This window comes from Equus caballus, chromosome 6 (genome assembly GCF_041296265.1).
Source record: "Equus caballus isolate H_3958 breed thoroughbred chromosome 6, TB-T2T, whole genome shotgun sequence".
NCBI lineage: Eukaryota > Metazoa > Chordata > Mammalia > Perissodactyla > Equidae > Equus > Equus caballus.
The window spans coordinates 24,031,834-24,049,898 of NC_091689.1; the positions used below are offsets into that span (position 1 = coordinate 24,031,834).

At 52.3% G+C, this 18,065-nt stretch overlaps 1 protein-coding gene across 1 annotated transcript in view; it reads left to right on the forward strand.

Moving 5' to 3' along the window:
* RAMP1 (receptor activity modifying protein 1) overlaps window positions 1–13,041 on the forward strand; it is a 48,816-nt gene extending 35,775 nt beyond the window's left edge. Inside the window, exon 3 of the mRNA XM_023642692.2 lies at window positions 12,397–13,041. Coding sequence (XP_023498460.1) covers window positions 12,397–12,652 — 256 coding nt within the window. The 3' untranslated portion in view covers window positions 12,653–13,041. The remainder of the gene's footprint in view (window positions 1–12,396) is intronic.
* The last annotated feature ends 5,024 nt before the right edge of the window (window positions 13,042–18,065 follow it).

Consider the following 18,065-nt stretch of genomic DNA (forward strand, 5'->3'; position numbering starts at 1 on the left):
GAGGAAGGGGTGCCCTTCCGCATTCCACACAGGGCCCTGCACGGCCCCGTGCGCAGCCCAGCCTTCAGGTGGCCTCTGCATGTTGCTTCCAGGTGGGCCCAACCGGTCTGGGTGCAGAGCTGAAGCATCTGCTCAGGGCGTCCCCCTCTCCGCCACCAAAGTGTGCCTCCCCATTATGGGGTCCGAGAGGCAGGTTGTAGGGGCCGGCGGTGGACACTTATAGCTCTGAATGTACAGACTGGGCACCTGTGCTTCTGAGCAGGGTGTGTACAGGGGGCCTTGGGACTCCCCACCGCAGATCCCGTATCTAGGCAGGACCCCCTGATATCCCCAGGGCTCTCTGTCCCCAGGGGCTCCAGGTCAGCCCTGGCTAGAAGGAGCCGTGACCTCCACCACCCGCCCTCCTGGCCCCAGGCTTGGGGAACAAGGGCTCCAAGTGGCACCCTCTGGTGGGCCCTGGGTGGCAGGCATGTCACCCTGGTCATTCATTCACGATGGTGCACTGAGCCCTGTGTGTCTGCACAGGGGCCGGGGGTAGCAGGGAACCAAGGGGGCATGCCCTCCCCTCCCCAAGGTCACAGTCCAGGGAGGAAGACAGACAGCAAATGGACAGCCACAAGAGGGTGAAGAGGGATGGGGCGGGTACTAAGTGGGAGCACTGGCAGGCCCAGAGGAGGCAGCAGGGGGACATATCCAAAAGTGCCAGGCCCGAGGACTGAGTTGGAGGAAGCAGATGCCCGCAGGCCAGGGGCTGGGGGCAGCAGGCTGGGAGGGTTTCAAGAGGAGAGCCATGGGCCTCGCCACCCCCTACTGTACAAGCCGGGGTGGGAGAAGCTGCTTCTCTCCAGAAGAGGAACCCTGAAATCCATCCCTGCGCGAGGGGCCACAGGGCAGGTCCTTCCTAGGTGCTCCTGAGAGGCAGATGGAGACGAGGACGTGAAAGGAGATGGCATAAGACTCGGGAAGCCAAGTCTCCCCGTGTCTGCAGGACACTGTGGGGTGGGGGGTGGATGGCCGGGTTCCAGAGGGAGTGAGGATGTGGGGGAAGGGCCTTTGGGAGCACTGAGCCCCCGCCCAGGGCCTTGTCTGTGCTGTGTGAGCGGGGAATGCCCCTCTGTGCAGCGTCTCCCAAGCTTGATTGACCCCAGAACCCTATCTTACAATTTTCCTTTGTAGAGTGTCTCAGGGGATAGGAAAGCTGGGCTGGCTTTGGGCCAGAACAAGAGAGACACGAGGGGAGAAGTTCAAAGCCAAAGACCCAGCGGGTTGGGGAGGGGGAGGAATGGCGGGAATGGGGCCGCAGAGGATGTGTCCCGTGTCTGTTTCCCACAGTCCAAGGGTGGCGGGGTTCCTGGGTCTCCCCTGACCCCTCACTTCTGCTAGTTATCAGTCGATGCATCTCCCGGATGGCATGCCAGCGTTGCCTCCTACCCAGCAGTGAAAAAAATCGGCTCACTTCCTCTTCTTAGCTGGAACCCTCCCAAGGGTCTTTGTTGTCTGCTTTATTCATAGTCTTTATTTCCTAAGAGAAGGGCGTTCGCCCACCTAGCTAAGTAAGAGCCCAGTGGCCAGGAAGGTACAGCTTAGCCGGGGAGCTGGTGAGGAAGACTGAGATGGAATTGGCCTCGGCCAGTCAGTGAGGTTTCCATGAAGCCGGTTGTGTTGTCTGGGTTATTTGTTAGTGGAATCCTCATAGAGCGTGCACAATGCTCTCATTTCTTGGACGGGGATGGAGCTGGCAGTCCCCTGTGCTCCCTGGGAAAATGGGTTTGCCGAGAAGTCAGAAGTCCCTGTTCTACCACTTAAAGAGATAAAGCGTAGTGGGAAACTTGGAAAAATTCATCTGAAAGTGTGCATTTGCACACAGTGCTCACCTTACCCCATCGACACTCTCCGGTGGGTCCGCCCTGGGCCAGCAAAAATGCACAGCAACTCCCACCGCTCGGTCCCAGCTGACTGTCCCAGTTTGATTGGATCTGTCTGACCCCCATGATTACAGAGGGTTTCATTGTGCAGCGTCCATGTTCCCGCCACTCCCGCTGCAAGTCCCAGGGGTGCAAGGAGCCACATGGAGTGAGATCCAGGCACACAGCTCACTCAGGTCCCCCCGACCCCGCACCCATTCCCAGGCTGACAGCAGCATACTGAACTGATGTGTTTTTAATCAAACAATTCACAAGACTTCCTTATACGTTCCCCATAGCGTCAAGGACAACGACAGACGCCTTGTCCTGCGCTGCCTCCAGGCAAGGAGGCGGCCGCCCTGGCTCACGGGCGCGTGGGCCTGTGGTCTGTGGGAAAAGTGAACCCCGTGCGCTTGGTTATCGCAGTGCAGGCCGCTCGGCCCCTCCTGGGTGGTCGGGGGCCCTTTGGAGAGATGAGCTGGCCTGGTGCGCTCACTCGGAGCCTCACGCAGGCCGGGCCAGGCCACGGCACAGCTTTCTGTCACCAGAGGAAGTAGCCCGGTGAGTGGCCACCCCCTCCCTGCTTTGGAAAGCTTCCACTGTGACTATTTATGAAGCCTTGGTGGGAACCCCGACACCAACAGCGGAAACCACAGGGGAGAAGGCGGAGCTGACCACCTGAAGGTCCAGCCAACGGATTCCTGCCTGCGACGGAAATGCCTCTAGGGTTCCGAGGATAAATGCGATGTTTGCTATGGATCTGAGAGATTTTTATCACATTAAGAAAAGAACCTCTGAGGGGTTTACAAGATTGAGGTTTTTTAAAATCAGAAACAAATGTTGAATTTTATCAAATGCCTTCTCAGCATGTACTGAAATGATCTTAGGTTGTTTTCCTTTGACATATTGGAGTGTGATTTTATAAGGACAGGTTGAAAGCATTCCTGACAGAAACCCGTTTTCCAGCGTTCTGTACGGCTGGCTTAAACTGGCTGGTGTTTTGCGTCTGTGTCTGTTTATAAGCGAAAGTAAAGGACGTCTGTGGCTGTGTGCGTGCGAGCTCCGAGGCGCGTGGGCTTGCCGTCTTACGGGGTTGGGATCCAGGTTTTGTTAGCTTTTTAAAAAGAAGTGGGAAGCTTGACATCTTTTTCTATGATCTTAAGAATTTGAAAGAACTGCCTGGGTCTAGCAGCTTTGGTGAAAGGAATTTTTTAATAACATTTTCTGGTTTTCTTCTCAGATTTTCTACTTTTTAGATCAATATTTGATAGTTTATAGTTTCCCAAAAACCATCCCAATCCGTCGAGGATTCTCCAATTTTTAACGTACTTTTTTGCATGTTAATCTCATACTTTTTCTAATCTTCTCCTGTCTGTGGTTTTGTATACCTGTGTTTTCTCTGCTTTTTTCCTAGGTTAGACTATCCAGGAATGCGTCATTCCATTGTTGCTATTTTTCTAAAGAATTAGCTATTGAATTTACTTATTCGTATTCCTGTTTTTAAAAGTATCAGTAAATATTAGCTTTTAATAAGTAGTAATGGATTTAAATTATTTGCCCCTTGAAGAGATTTATTTTGTTGTTCTTTTTAAAAATGTCTTGATTGGGATACTTCGTTCATTTATTTTCATTTCTTTTTGTTTAGTAATAAGATAATTTACAATGGTGGATTTTTCTCAGAATTCTGTTTTGGCTCTATTCCGTTAAATTTTACAGGTAGTATTGCCATTACTGATTTCTTAATAGCCTATAATTGAATTTTTAAATTCTTATTTAATCCCAAAATTATGAGTGAACTTCCATTTCTAGAGATTCAGTTTTTAAAAAATTTATGCTTTTCTTATTAACTTCTAGTTTTTAATATTGTAGTCAAAGAATGTTGACTTAAAATTTTGTCGCGTTTTTCTCTGCTGCCTAAATAGGACCCAGGGACGTTTAAGAGGATCGTTGATTCTCTGTAGACTAGAAACTTGGTCATATGGTCACCGAATCAGGTTTATTAACTTTATTTTTCATTTTTATCCCAGTTTTTCGCTACTTAACCTGGAGAGGTGTGTTCAGGTCTCCCACGTGAAGGTGTTGTGGATTCTGTCATGTTGCTCACAGCTGTAGGCTCTCTGCGCCATGGAGCTCTCCTCGCACCTTCTCAGGGTGGCATGGCCCTCTTTGCCCACTGACTGCCTTTGCACTGGGCTGTGTGCTGTGTCTGCTAAGACGACCTTCCCTGCTCTCCTCCTGTTTCTGTCCCGCCCCCGCTTTTGTTTCACTTTGCCTTCAAGGTGACCGCTGTGAACAGGGCAAGTGGGATTTTGTTTTCTTCTTACACTGTCCCTGCCCTCATGGTGTTTGCAATCTAGTTGTTGAAACCAACAGTGAGTGAATAATCTGATGGATTACAGTACAGGTGCACAGAGAGACACATCTATGAAGGAAAACCCTGCTTTACTGGGGAGCCAAATGAGGCCGAAGTGATGTTTGAGGGATGAGCAGAGGTTGGCCTTGTGAAGATGGGGTTAAGAGCCTTCCAAGTAGAAAGAGCAGCATGTGCAGAAGTCCTGAGGCAGAAACATAGGCCAGTACGGTTAGAATGTGGCCAGTGAGAGGGAGGGGATATGGTTGAGAGTGAGGGCCTTGTGAGGACTTTTGAATCCAGAACAAGGGAGCATTGCAAGGGTGCAAAGATGTGGACACTGGGCTAGGGGAAAGGCAGAGCTGTGGCCAGGAAAGCCAATGATGGGCTGGACCCACCGTGCAGAGGAGAGGAAAGCAGGGGAGAGGTTGGATGGCCGCCCCTGACTAAGCTGGGTGGGGAAAGGAGAAAGGGTGCAGAGGTGCCAAGGCCCCTGGCCCATTTTCAGTACAGATGAGTGGGAGCTGGTATTAGAAATGTGAGTTGCTATAACCCACAGAGACCGGTCACTTCTGCCTATTCCTGGTCACAGTGACATGGCTGCAGGAGGGGAGGGGAACCCCCGGAAATGGGAGGAATCCGTGACAACTCAGGGATTGCGCAAGGCTTCCCCGGCGTGGGGGATGGGACTGGGGTGGGGCACTGGGAGTCAGGTGTGTTGGCAGCCGGATGTGGACAGGACCAAGCTTCCGATGGAAGCGGACGTGTCACAGGTGTCACGTTGCAGTCGCTGGTCTAGGGGGGAAGGAGCGCTGCAGGGTGCAGGGCCCCTCCAGCGGCGGGCGAGGTCGCACCAGGCTGCCGAGGGAGAGAGAAGGCTCGGGAGCCTGCAGGGAGGTCCTGGGGGGCTGGCTGCGAGGGCCGAGGTGGGGCGCGGAGGAAAGGGGGACCCGAAGGCAGGAGACCAGGGAGGGAAGGTCTCCGGGGAGGGGGCGCCATCTGGTGGCCTCGCCCTTCCAATAAGGAGGTCATGGGTCACGAGTAGGAGCCGAGGGGCTGGCTGGAGCTGGCAGCAGAGGACGCAAAGTGGGGTTCTGCCCTCGGAGCCCACCCCTGCGCCCACCGACCCATAGGGCCCTCCTGCCCCCGGGTCCCGGCGCCCCTTGGGAACCGGGTATCCAAGCCCCCAGCATCCATGCGAGGACCACGGTGATGTGCGTTCTACGCACCAAGCAATAGAGACCTGAGAGACCGACCCAGCCCAGCTCCAGCCGAGAGCGAGAGCGGTGGGGTGGAGGGAAGCCGCCGGCCGGCCCGCCCGGGCCCTGGGGGCATCAGGAACGGGGGAGGGGGGTGGCTGGACGTCCCAGGCCCTGCCCGCCTTCCAGGTGTGCCACTGCACTCCTGCGTGACATCTGTTGGAGGGTCCCAGCCCCCGGCATTGCCACCTGGAGCAGGGCTGCCAGCCAAGTGCCCCCCAGGTCCTGGGAGGGGGGTCCCAGAGGTCCTTGCCATGCCTGGCATGGCCAGGGGAGAACCTGCTATGCGGGGAAGCAGAGTGCGAGCGCAAGGGGGGCGTCCCGGTGGTGGGGGACACTGCCCCGCCCCTGGGGCAGGATTTCCCCCGCCCAGCTCTGGGCAGAAGTTAAGTTAAGGAGAGGCAGAAATGTGGCGTGCTGGCAGCGCGCTCAAAGAGGGGCAGCGTCCCCGGGGACAGGGCTCCTCGGGTCAGGGGAGGCAGGGCTGGGGCCAGGGCCGCTCTGTGAACCCTGGGCGTGGGCCCCTGGCCAAGAGCGGTCTGCCGCCGCCCCCAACACTCCTCCCACCTGCTCGGGATCGTTAGAATAGCAAGCACATAAGCGTCCCCCGGACAGAAGGCCCCCTCCCGTCACAGAGAGGAAGAAATGAGCGCCGGTGGCTGCAAACGCGGTGACATAGACGTCCAGTTTCCTACAGGCTTTTCTCACAAATAAGCTTTTAAAAAATATAATTATAAAAATAATGTATGCTCGCTGTAGAAAACTTGGAAAAGCCTCAAAAAAGCAGAGCTAAGGGAATGAAAGTCCTTCCTATCACTGCCCTCTGGTGGTGAAAAGCCGTCTTAACAGTCTGTTGCGTTCCCCTCCTGCTTGGACCGTTTTATGCTGAAACCACCTTGCTTCTATCATTTGGGCTCACACTCTTCTTCTTTTGTTCAACATTGCAACATAAATATTTTCCTACATCTTAAAAATTTCTTCCTATGTATCATTTTAATAGCTCCCCAACAGAGGCTCTGATAAGCAGTTTCTTTCATCACTGTCCTATTTTTCCCTGTTTTTCATAATTATAAATTTGCAATGAACATCTTCTTACGTTACTTTTGTCTACATTTTACATTATTAACTTAGGATAAGTCCCAGAAATAGAATTACTGGGCCACAGTGCATCCATGATTTTGAGGTTATTGATACATATTGCCAAATTGCTTTTCAGAACAATTTTACCAGTTTATCTTCTATTAGTAATGAAATGAGCCCCTGCCCATTTCACTCTACCCTCACCAGCATGGAGTATTCTCGTTTTAAAAATGGGTTTTGTTTGGATGTTTGCTTTTTTTTCTTTAACGGTAAGGGCAAACGTTTTTTTCAGATGCTTATTATTCATTTGTATTTCCAGAAGAACTATTTCGCCAAAAGCATCATGGGTAGCCTTCTCTGTGACTTGCACCCACCCACACTCCTCCCCATCTATCTGAACGCCCCTATCAGTCTGGTACTTTGACAGGCTCCTCAAACCACCCTTGGATGGGTCACCTCCACCTTCTCCTGCACTGACTGCCAGGACGCCGGGTGGTGCCGCCTCTCCTGTGCCCAGCAAGTATTGAAAGCTGGGAAGCCACTAGGTTGTGAATTGTCTCCCAGGTAGATGGAGCCAAATACCGGTGCAGAGAAAGCCAACCAAAATCCAACAGTGGCTCCTCCTCAGACTTTTGAGGGCTTAGACATCACCTGGTCAACTTTTGCTTGAGTTAATAGAACAAGAAATGTATACATTAGGACCCGCACACCAGTTGTCGGGGAGGGGGGGTGAGGTGTCCACTTATTGGGCCCCTGCTGTATGTCAGGCCCTTGACCTCATTCAACTTGATCTCCCAGTAACCCTGTCAGGTGGATACCTGGCTCTTCATTTGAATATAAGGAGACCAAGGCTTGGATAAGTGAGGTGAGGTCCCCGGGATCACTCAGGATAAGAGGAGCTGGGGTTTGAACCCAGTTCTGTAGGATGCCAGGGCCCTGGCTCAGATATTCCACATCCGGGCCAGTCCGGGCTAACTGGAGGACAGCAGCAACCACAGGTGTCCCCAGAAGAGACAACTCGGCTGCGGCATCAGTGGGCGCCTTCCTGTCAACAGACAAACAACCGTGAATCATGGTGACAGGAGCCTTGACTTGGGGCTCAGACATATTGAAATTCCCACTATGCTGTTCAGAGCGTTCCAAGCAAAGTTCACCAGAATAGAACACCCTAGCCAAAAAAGGATAATTATTCCGTTACATGAGAACTGAAAATAGGGGGTTAAAGCAAGAATATTTTTTCGTGATTATTTTGGGCCCTTCCGTCAGTACTGTGCTCTTTGGAACAAAGAATGTCTGTTCTCTGAGGGGAATTCTGTTATCACATCCCTGCCGAGAGAGCTCAAAGTATTTATTGAAAGTTTCAGCTGTCACTTCTGTATAAATAAACAGGATGAAGCGGGCAGCCGACTGCACATTTGAAATATTTTTAGACGGGGGTGGCTTTGCAGACTGGAAGGATAACATTTCAAGGAGAGCGTGCCTGATCCCAGAATAGCCCGCTATGGGCTCAGCCTCAGTGTGGCCTCAGGGTGGGGTCTCCTTCGGTGTCACAGTTCCCTGAATCCTGGGCTCCTTCCCATCCACCCATCCCATGGTTAGCCAGCCCAGAGATGGCAACACCTCCTTCTAAGGACATCCCAGCTCCACTCCTCAGGCACAGAGGATGGTGGACGGCATTTAGGATCAACTGTCTTCACTGGGTCTACAGAACACCAGCAACAACCCTTGGGTTTGTGGGGCCTGAGACAGGGGAGAAGACAATCATTCAAACCAGTGTTTGCAACATGTAGCCCTGTAGCTGATCAATAACTAGCTCAAAAGTCTGGACTTTGGTGTTTAACAATACTTGACATCTTTAGCACTTATCAGGTGCCAAGCACATGATAGACATGGATGCATTTTTCCTCACAATGAGGCCCAGCTTGTCATGACCGCCTGTGGCCTTTTCCATTCTGTTTTCTCCTTGAAACATGAGTCCTCATTCACTTAGGAAATCCGGGCACCTGAGAGGGCACAGGTCCCACACACTCTCTGCTGCCTCAGCCCCCTCCCTCCCTCCTTGTGCCTCATGCACTTGGCCCACTCACATGGACTCCAGGAGGCCTTGTGCACCCTCGGTAGTGACCCAGAGGGCAGCTAGGTCAGAAAGAACCCTGAGCTGGTGGTTTTGAGACCATACGATGGGGCTGGGGTGGAGGGGTGTTGGGTGCTGGAGAAGCCCTAATCTTTCCCTGTCTTCATTTTTACTCTTTATGGAGCTCTTCATTTCTTTGTGTGGGTCCAAAATTCTTTCTGCTATGTTCTTTTGACTGAAGAATTTTAATATTTCTTGTTGCACACGTCTGCTGGCAATGCATTCTCCAGCTTCTTTTTTTTCTGAAAAGGTCTTTATTTTAACCTCATATTTGAAAGCTATTTTTGATGGGCGTAGGATTCTGGCCAGACAGGCGTTCCTCCATCACACCCACCAAGACTGTCACCCCATTGTCTTCTGGCTCACATGGTCTCAGGTAAGAAGTCTGCTGTAACTCGTCATTCCTCTGCAGGTGTCTTTTTTCTATGAATGACTCCAAGATTTTGTTTCAGGGATTTTTTTTTTTCTAATCTTGGGTTTCAGAAGTTTAATTTTGATGTGTCTATGTGGTTGGTTGTTTGTTGTTGCTATTGCTTTGGTTTTGGTCCTCTTTGGGATTCTCTGGCCTTCTTAGATTTGTGATTTGATGTCTCCTTATTTTTGGAAAATTCTCAGCCGTTATGTCTTCAGATATTTCTTCTGCTCCATCCTCTCTCTTTCTTCTAAAACTCAAATTACAAGTTGGAGTTGATATCATTGATAGTTTATTAATGTGCCACAGCTCTTGGATGCTGTGTGTTTTTTCTCTTTGTGTTTCAATTTGGGTAATTTCTACTGACCTGTCTTCAAGTTCACTAATTCTTCCCTCAGATGTCAAGTCAGCTGACCCGTCAAAGGAATTCTCTCTAATACTGTGGGGTTTTTTAAAAAAAATTTCTAGCATTTCTCTTTGACTTTCTTACACTTTCCATCTCTCTGTTGGCATTCTCTATCTGTTTGTGCGTATTGTCTACCTTCTCACCTGGTCCCATTATCATATTGATCTTTTTCAAGTCCCTGTGCGATAATTACAACCTCTGGGTCATCTCTGAGTCTGATTCTGTTGATTGCTTTATCTCTTGACAATCTTGATTTTTTTTTTTTTTTTTAATTTCTTGTTGTTGTTGCTTTTGAATGGAAGATTCATAATTTTTTTAATTAAATGCTGAACATGCAGGTGTAGAACAGAAGAGACAGAGGTAATCATATTTCCATCCGGAAGTGGGTAAGCCTCTTCTGTCTTCTGTCCGTTAATGTGGAATCTGAGTCAATCTTGTCAGAAGCCGAACTGGGTTGGGGATTTGTTGTTGCTGTGATTACCTTCAGAGCACCACAGGCCTCCAGTGGCTCCAGCAATGGGCTGCCATTGCCTTGTGCTCAGGGTGGGAGCTAGAGAGTGTTCCCCAGTGTGGTGAGCCACCGTGCACACCTGTGCCACAGAGTGGGTCTTTCTCCACCTTCTCCCAGCAGTGGACTGCCATTGCTTGTTATTCTAGGCCAGGTTCATATTGGGGACATGGGGAGGAGTTCCCTGTGTCCTGGTCCAGCCTCAGCTTAGACAGGCCCCATGCCCTTGGCCTCAGCATTCCTGTTCCTCCACCCTGTGGCAGCCAAACTCTGCCCTGTAGCTGTGGGGTCTTGGGTGGGAGATTCCTGCCCTCCCTCATTGGCAGGAGACCTCTGTTTGGTATTGTGCAGAATCCTAGGCCCAGGATAATTTCCTGCTGCTCTCCCCAGGGAAAAGAGTCTTTTAACCATCCTTCTCCAAGCCATAGTGTGTCTATCTTGTGCCCTGGGGCTGACAGGCTGTGCTGTCCTGCCCTCAGCAGTTTAAGGCTTTGCTTCTCAGGAGAAAGGGTCTGGGAAAGTGGGAGATGCTTCAGGCCTGTTCAGCTGCAGCCACTGCTCATCCTCCAGGGGCCCAAGGCTGTTGCTTCTTACTCAAGAAGGACTTGGGAAATGTGTGGTGTTTCCTGCCTGATCCCCTGCCTGCCCATGGTCTTTCTCACGAGTGCCTGCTGGAGCCTCATGGGAAAGAGTGGCAAGTCAGGGAGCTGCCAGTGCATTGGGGGCCCCAGCAATTCCAGATGGACCCTCCAGCCCACACTTGGCCTGTGACAGTTTGTTATTATTTAGCTGAGTTCTTCTCGCCTCTGGTATGGTGGTGCGTCTTGTTCCCATGCTCCGCCCCATGTGAGACAGTCCCTGTGCTGCTCCTCCTTGAAACTCATGTCACTTTGTTGTCTCTCAATCTCGGCTCTCTGACGGACTCAAGAAAATGTATGATTTTGTAGTTTCTTCAGCTTTTTTTGCTGTTCATGTGAGAGCAACACTCTGCAGCTTTCTCCATCCTAATCAGAAGCAGAAGTGACTCACCTTCTCGAAAATATATTTTAATTTCCCCCAATGTTGAATCTTCATTTGTTAAAAAATAATTTGCTCAAAAATTTACACATAGAATTACCATACAATCCAGCAATTCTGCTGCTGGGTGTCTACCCAAAAGAATTGAAAGCAGAGACTCGGACAGATATCTGCACAGCCATGTCCCTAGCAGCAGCATTGGTCACCATCGCTAAAATGTGGAAGAACCCAAGTGTCCATCGATGAATGGATAAACGAAATGAAGTGTGTACGAACAACAGAATAGTATTCAGCCTTCAAAAGGAAGGAAATTCTGACACATGCTACAACACGGATGAACCTAGAAGACATCACGCCGAGTGAAATAAAAGCCAGACACAAAAGGACAAATAGCCCATGATCCCACTTGTAGAGAGGTCAGATTCATAGAGACAGAGTGTAGGATGGCGGGTGCCAGGGGCAGGGAGGAGGGAGGAACGGGGTGGGGGGGGGGAGTGTTTAATGGGGACAGAGTTTGGGTTTGGGAAGATGAAAAAGTTACGGGGATGGTTAGTGGTGATGGCTGCACAACAATGTGAATGGATTTAACGCCACTGAACTGTACCCTTAAAAATCGTTAAAACGGTACATTTTATGTTATTTATATTTTACCACAATTAAAAAAACAAGGAAAAACAATTTGCTGGTGCTTGCCATGTGCCAAGTATTCTTCTAGGTGCTGGGATTACAGACAAACGAAACAGACAAAATCCATGTCCTCGTGGTGCTTACCCTCAATAAGCAAAATAAAGATGTGACTGGGAACGATGGCAGCTGATGGTCCTGCTAGGAAACCCCAGGAGGGTGGGAAGTTGGGGGCTTGGGTGGGGGCCTCACAGCAAGTCCTGTGGACACCTCGGGGAGCTTCCAGGCTGAGGGGGCATGCGTGGGGTGATGGGGACAGCAAGGGGCTCCAGAGGCTATTGGCTTGCCCACTCCCAAGGCTTGTTGCCCCAGGCTGAAGACGGCCGGCTGGTCTACCTTCTAGTCCATCCTTGGAGTGGTGTCCCAGCCCCTGGAATCTCGGAAGCAGCCGGGGATGTTCCTTACCTCCAGCTTGCCTTCTGGGGTCTGGGCACATGCAGGACATCTGGGGAGCCCCCACGGGAGCCATCCAGGAATTTCGTCTCCTAGAGCCAGGGTCAGTCGCAGCCCCAGGGCCTGGGCTTCTGGGAGGCGCTCATCACAGTGGGGAATGCAGTGGAGAGCCCCCAGCTCGGATTCTGCCGGGGTGGGGGAGGGGGCACTGCCCACCCAGGGACTGACGACCTGCTTTTCTGTCTGCAGGAGCTACAGGGAGCTCACAGAGTGCACCAGCCACGTGGCGAAAAAAGTGTTCTGCTTCTGGCCCAATGCGGTGGTGGACAAGCTCTTCGTAGCGATCCACCAGCGCTACTTCAGAAACTGCTCCGTCTCCGGCAGGGCCGTGCGGGACCCGCCCAGCAGCGTCCTCTGCCCCTTCATCGTGGTGCCCATCCTGGTGACCCTGCTTGTGACGGTGCTGGTGGTCTGGAGGAGCAAGTGCCCCGAGGGCATCGTGTAAGCGGGTGGCCTCGGGGCTGCCCATGCACCGAGGCTGCAGGGCAGGCAGGGAGGGTGGGGGGGGGGAGCCATGGGCCTGGCCCCGTGACAGCATCCTGGGCCTCACATCAGACCAGGCCCCAAATCCCTCTTCTTCTGCCCGAGAAGAGCTAACAGGATTGTGGAGTGATGGTGGCGCGGGCGTTAACCTGGAAGACCCATGGCAGGAGCTGGAAGCAACCCTAGAAAGGGGACCCCAGGGGCCAGGAGGGAGCAGGGGGATAAGCGCCATTATTTCTGGGGCAGGGTCCGAGCTCTGTCTCCCAATGTGTTGATAAACGACCCTCAGCTTTGTTCTACCCTCTGGCCAGACTGTGGATAAGTAGATTGTGATTAAAAAGATGTCCTGGATTTGGGAAGTGTCGTCATTGCTGGGTCTGGATCCTTGGGAGCAGAAGGGTGGTGTAACACTGACCCCTTCAGATCCGTCTTTCTCTGACAGGAGCTGCCATCACAGGGACCTTGGATGGGGGATGATGGTGGCAAGGGCCCCCGAGGTGGTGAGGCACCGTGTGTGCACTGAAGGTGCTCCCGGGGGATTCTGAGGCCCCCACCCCACCCCTCCACAGTGTTTAGAACCACTGGCTCAGGGGACAGTGGTTCACAGACATGACAAGCCCAGGTTTGCTCGGTTTTTACTGAGGCCCTTCCCAGAAGATGCCTCGACAGCGCTCAGGGTCAGGCACCCACCTCCATTCTGTCCCCCTGGGTTTTGCTGGCTATTTCCTCTGCATATCAGTGTACCCCTCCAGGCTGCTGTTGCTCCCCCATTCACGATTCTTCCCAAGCCCTTGCTTATCGCTGGGCTTCCAGAAGGTTCTGGACGCCCCAAAGGGAGTTCCTGCATTGTCCCTCCAAGATGTTCTCTGGGTTCAGATGTCTCCTCTGAGGTCCCTGCAGCCCCCAGCCTGCTCCACCCTCCAGGGCCTCCTGGCCCAGCACCTGCCCCTTCTCAGGACCACTGAGCATCAGCTTCTCCCTCTGCCCTGCAGGCCAGAGGCCCCACGCCATTACCTTCTGGACTAGTCAGCATTAGCAGATCACAGCCCCGTGGGGTCACCCACCACCCCGCCAGGCTGAGCAGGCGAGACCCCGGGCAGCCTCCCCTGGTGAGACAGGAGTGGGGCTCCCGCAGCCTCCTCCTGCCGTCCCTGCAAGGGTGCGCCGTCACGGGCAGGCCCCCAGTCTGCAGAGGCATCACCGCCCTAAAGAGACACGAGCAGTTCCCCTGATGCGGCTTCTCGAACTTCTATGCTGAACCATGGAACCCCCAGCTACAGTGTGGCCGTGCCTTGTGGAAGGACCCAGAGCATGCTAACATGCTAACGGCGGGTGATCGCCTGCGAAAACCACAGGAATCCCGGTGTCCGCAGCTCAGGACCTCGGGGAGGGGCTGGCCAGGCTGCCATGCTGGGTGCCTGCTTCCTCTGCCTTCACGTGAAAGCTGGCAGGAAGCAGGGGCTTGTCTCCATTCGCACCCCTTCTCCCAAGGAAGCAGGTAAGTACAGGGGTTAGGTTGAGGTTCTAGAAAGAAACAGGTGCAGGAAGAGCTTCTGGCTGAGGACGTGGGTGTCTATGGGTCTCGGGGACAAGTGAGGTTTCAGGGGCAGGAGGTGGCAGGGAGCAGGTACTGTGGGCTAGAGGACGTTATCCGAGAGCAAGGGTGACAGGCCCACAGGTGAGAGGACAGCCGGCCTGACCTCGCGGAAAATTACTCCTGGAATTCACACACATGCCTTTGCTGGAGGCACCGGCCTCACGGACCTTTGGGCCCTGCTCCTCCCGGGCTGCTCCGGAGGAAGTTTCACTGAGCCCTGCTGCCCGAGACCACCCACTGTGGCAGGGACCTGGGCCCCAGACTCCCAGGGCAGCCCCATCATCCCCATCCCCCTCAGGTGGTCAGGGCCCCACGCGGGTCTGCAGGGCCCAGAGCCTCACCCAGGGCTGAGCAAGGACTCCTTCAAGAACCAGGTGTAGAGCTGTGGCCTCTTCAAGGACAAGGCCCTCGTCTTCCCACGTGCTTGGCTGGCCTGCGGTGTGTGGTGTGTGTGTGTGTGTGGTGCGCGTATCTGTGATGTGTGTGTGTGGTACGTGTGTGTGCAAACACAGTAACATTCAAATAGGAGTTGTCCCTCCGGGTTTGGGTCACCTTATTGTGGATTAACCACGCTTCAGCATTGCTGTGGCCAAGGTGGGGTGGGCCACACTTGGTGGAAACGCGTCCCCTCCCACCTCCCGTCTTTGCTAAGTGGCTGCTCACTTCTGCTGTCCCCCTGACCACAGGTTAATAAGATTCTCCAGTTTTGATTGACAGAAGTACCCTTTTGCAGGACAGCAGGCCCCTCGTTTTTCACATCTCAGCATGTAGCCCCTCATGCCCCTTGTCACGTTAAAAGGAAACAGACCACAGACCGAGGGGAACTGGTCCCTGCAAGTCAGAGGATAGTTTTATGCGGAAGAATGTGTTTTCAGAGCACTCTCATCTAAAAGACCTAATCTGAATGATTTCACCAAGTTCAGAATGTTGGGCATTCTGGAAAAACAACTGTGTGCCTATTTTAAAACCTTCAAAAGTGTGTTTCCTGTCATCACAGCCTGTGAAGAAATAATTGTGATAAAACCTGATGGAAGGGGCTGGCCTGATGGCATAGTGGTAAAGTTCATACACTCCACTTTGGCAGCCCAGGGTTCGCTGGTTTGGATCCTGGGCGTGGACCTAGCACCTCTCATCAAGCCATGCTGTGGCGGCGTCCCACATATAAAAATAGAGGAAGATGGGCACAGATGTTAGCTCAGGGCCCATCTTCCTCACTGTCCTCCCCACCAGCCCCACCACTCTGTGCCTCCAGCTCCTCATCCAGAAGATGGGGAGGGAAGCCTGGTAGTGAAGGTCCTAGGCCAACGTGTGCTCTAAGAAGGTTCAGCAAAGCCATGGGTGTCCCTGCGCCAAAGCCAGCTGACTGGAGAGCAGGGGAGAGCAGCCCTTGTGACAAAGCCACGATGGGTTTCAGAGCCAGCAGCTGGGGCCCTGGAACAGCTCTGCTCCCCGAGGTCAGAGGTCTGCAAAGCACGTCCTCACGGAACCATCCTCTCAGGAACCATCCAGCAGAGCTCAGAGCCAGGCACACGCTGTGCCCTCCAAAGTAGCTGTGATTATTAAAATGCCTTACAGATGGCGCAAACACTGAACAATGGTACTACTTTAAAATTATCCATGCTAATGGGAGAGAAAAGAGCGATCGATGATATTTAAGTATTTTTTTTTTGTTGAGTATAATGTCCTCAAGATTCATCCATGTTGTCGCATATTGCAAGATTTCCTTCTTTTTTAAGGCTGAAGACTATTCCACTGTACGGGTAGCCCAGCCGTGGGTTATCCCTTCCCCTGTCCATGGGCATTTAGGTTTTGCACATCTTCTCTATTTGAATAATTTTTAAACATTTAGACTTGCCTTTGGAATGTATGTTTGTGAGTAGATTTGCGTGTATGTGCACCTGGTCTGGAAATTTCCTTTGAGTGATACAGTTCTGCTGTGAAGGTTTGGGAGGACCCAGAGGGCATTCAGGCGTCCCTGTTCCTCGTCAGGTCACTCTGGGCAGCGGGCGAGGCCAGTCTCAGCTGGGACAGCGGAGGCAAAGCTCTGCCCTGACCGGGGTGCTTTCCGTCCAGTCTGGGTTCGTGGTCAAGAATTTGCATGTCACGGGGCTGAGGGCAAAGAACTAAAGGCCAGCAAGGAAGGTGCTTAATAAAAATTTAAAAATCAAAGCCGAATTTTGGTGTTCTTAGTATGATTGAGACTTTATTATAAACAAACATTTAAATAAAAACAAATGACTCTCATCTTGGTTTCCTGGGCTGCCTTCCACAAGTTACCACAAACCAGGTGCTGAAAACAACAGGAAGGCCCTGGTCCTCAGCCTGGGCATCAGCCACTCTCAGCCGCTTCCATCCTGCATCCCTGGGCTGCGGGGGCCTCTCCCCGCTGATCTCACTGAGGGTTATCAAGTAGACAGTCGACTTTTAAAGGAAAATGAGTCTCTAAGATGCCTTGAGAACTGTTTTTGGAATCACTATTCTGAGAGGTCTGTCCTCTGAGGAGGTGCAGGCAGGGAGCCAGAGAGGCAGTAGGCATCTGACTCCATGCTGTTGCAGAATGAGCACCTGCCAGGGTCACACGGAACGATGCCAGGGGCACTGGGGCCAGCGCAGCCAGTGCAGGCTGGGATCAGCTTAGGGGCTGTGGAACCCCTCAGGCCTGCACTGTGCGGTGCCGTCGGGGAGAGGGCGGGAGCTGCAGGGCCTGTCCTCCTGAGTCTTTCCCTGGGGCTCCCTGGGAAGTAAAGGATGGGCAGTGGTGGATTGCAAACCCCTCACAAACAATCGCCCTCCCTGTTTTCCACTGAGAATGCCCTGCTGAGCAGGCGGGACCCTGGGGCTGGAGGGGAGCAGCCATCCTTCGGCCTCTGGGACAGTCCAGGGACCCGGAGGCCCACGGAGAGAGGCTGAGATTTCCGCCAAGCTGGCTGGGGAAGCTGATGACAGTTGTAATTTGAAAAACAAGATTGACCAGCTTTATGAGTGTCTGGAGCTAGAGAAATGGCCCCTTCTCCAAAGCTTTGCTATGGAAATCCATAGAAAAAAAATCGGTTAGAAGTCAAAGAACCAAAAATACAAGGGAAAAGGACTTGGGAGCGAGTCGGCCAAGTATGGATTGTTCCCAAAGTTGCTCCTATTAATGAGCTCCCCGGGGCAACAGTGCTCTGAACCAGGGCTTCCTGCAAGCCAAGAAGCAGCTCTGAATTGAGAGAATCTTCACAGAAAGCACATTCCTGGGGGAGACACAGCCCGGGAGGATGCAGCAGCCTGGAACTGCGCGAACTGGGACCCAGCAGAATGTTGAGTAAGACCGAGACCCGGAATGTGGCATTCCTTCTGGAGAAAATCCTGAGTCCCCTGGAGACGAAATTTCCTCTCGTTCATCACAAACGAAAATCAGTATGGTCTTCATGGAGGACAAGCTAGAAATAGGTACCAAAAGTCTTAAAATGTTTATTCCCAGTTGTGCCCCCCCCCATAGGAATTTACCCTAAGGGTATAGTTAGAGATGTGTGGGATGAGTTTCAGCCAGAGTTATTTATCCGAGCAAACGAGTGGAAACATCCTCAGTGCCCACGTTAGAGGAAACCAGTCAGATTAGATTAGATGAAATCCAGGTGACGGGGGAAAAGTTTCCTAAAATTAAGTACCGGGGAAATTTTCCTCACAGTATAGAGTTAATTGGAAAAAGCAGATTACAAAATAGGAAAGTGAGATGATCTTAACTTGGGGGGATGAGTGTGTGTATGTGTGTGAGTGTAAGGGTGTGTGTGAGTGT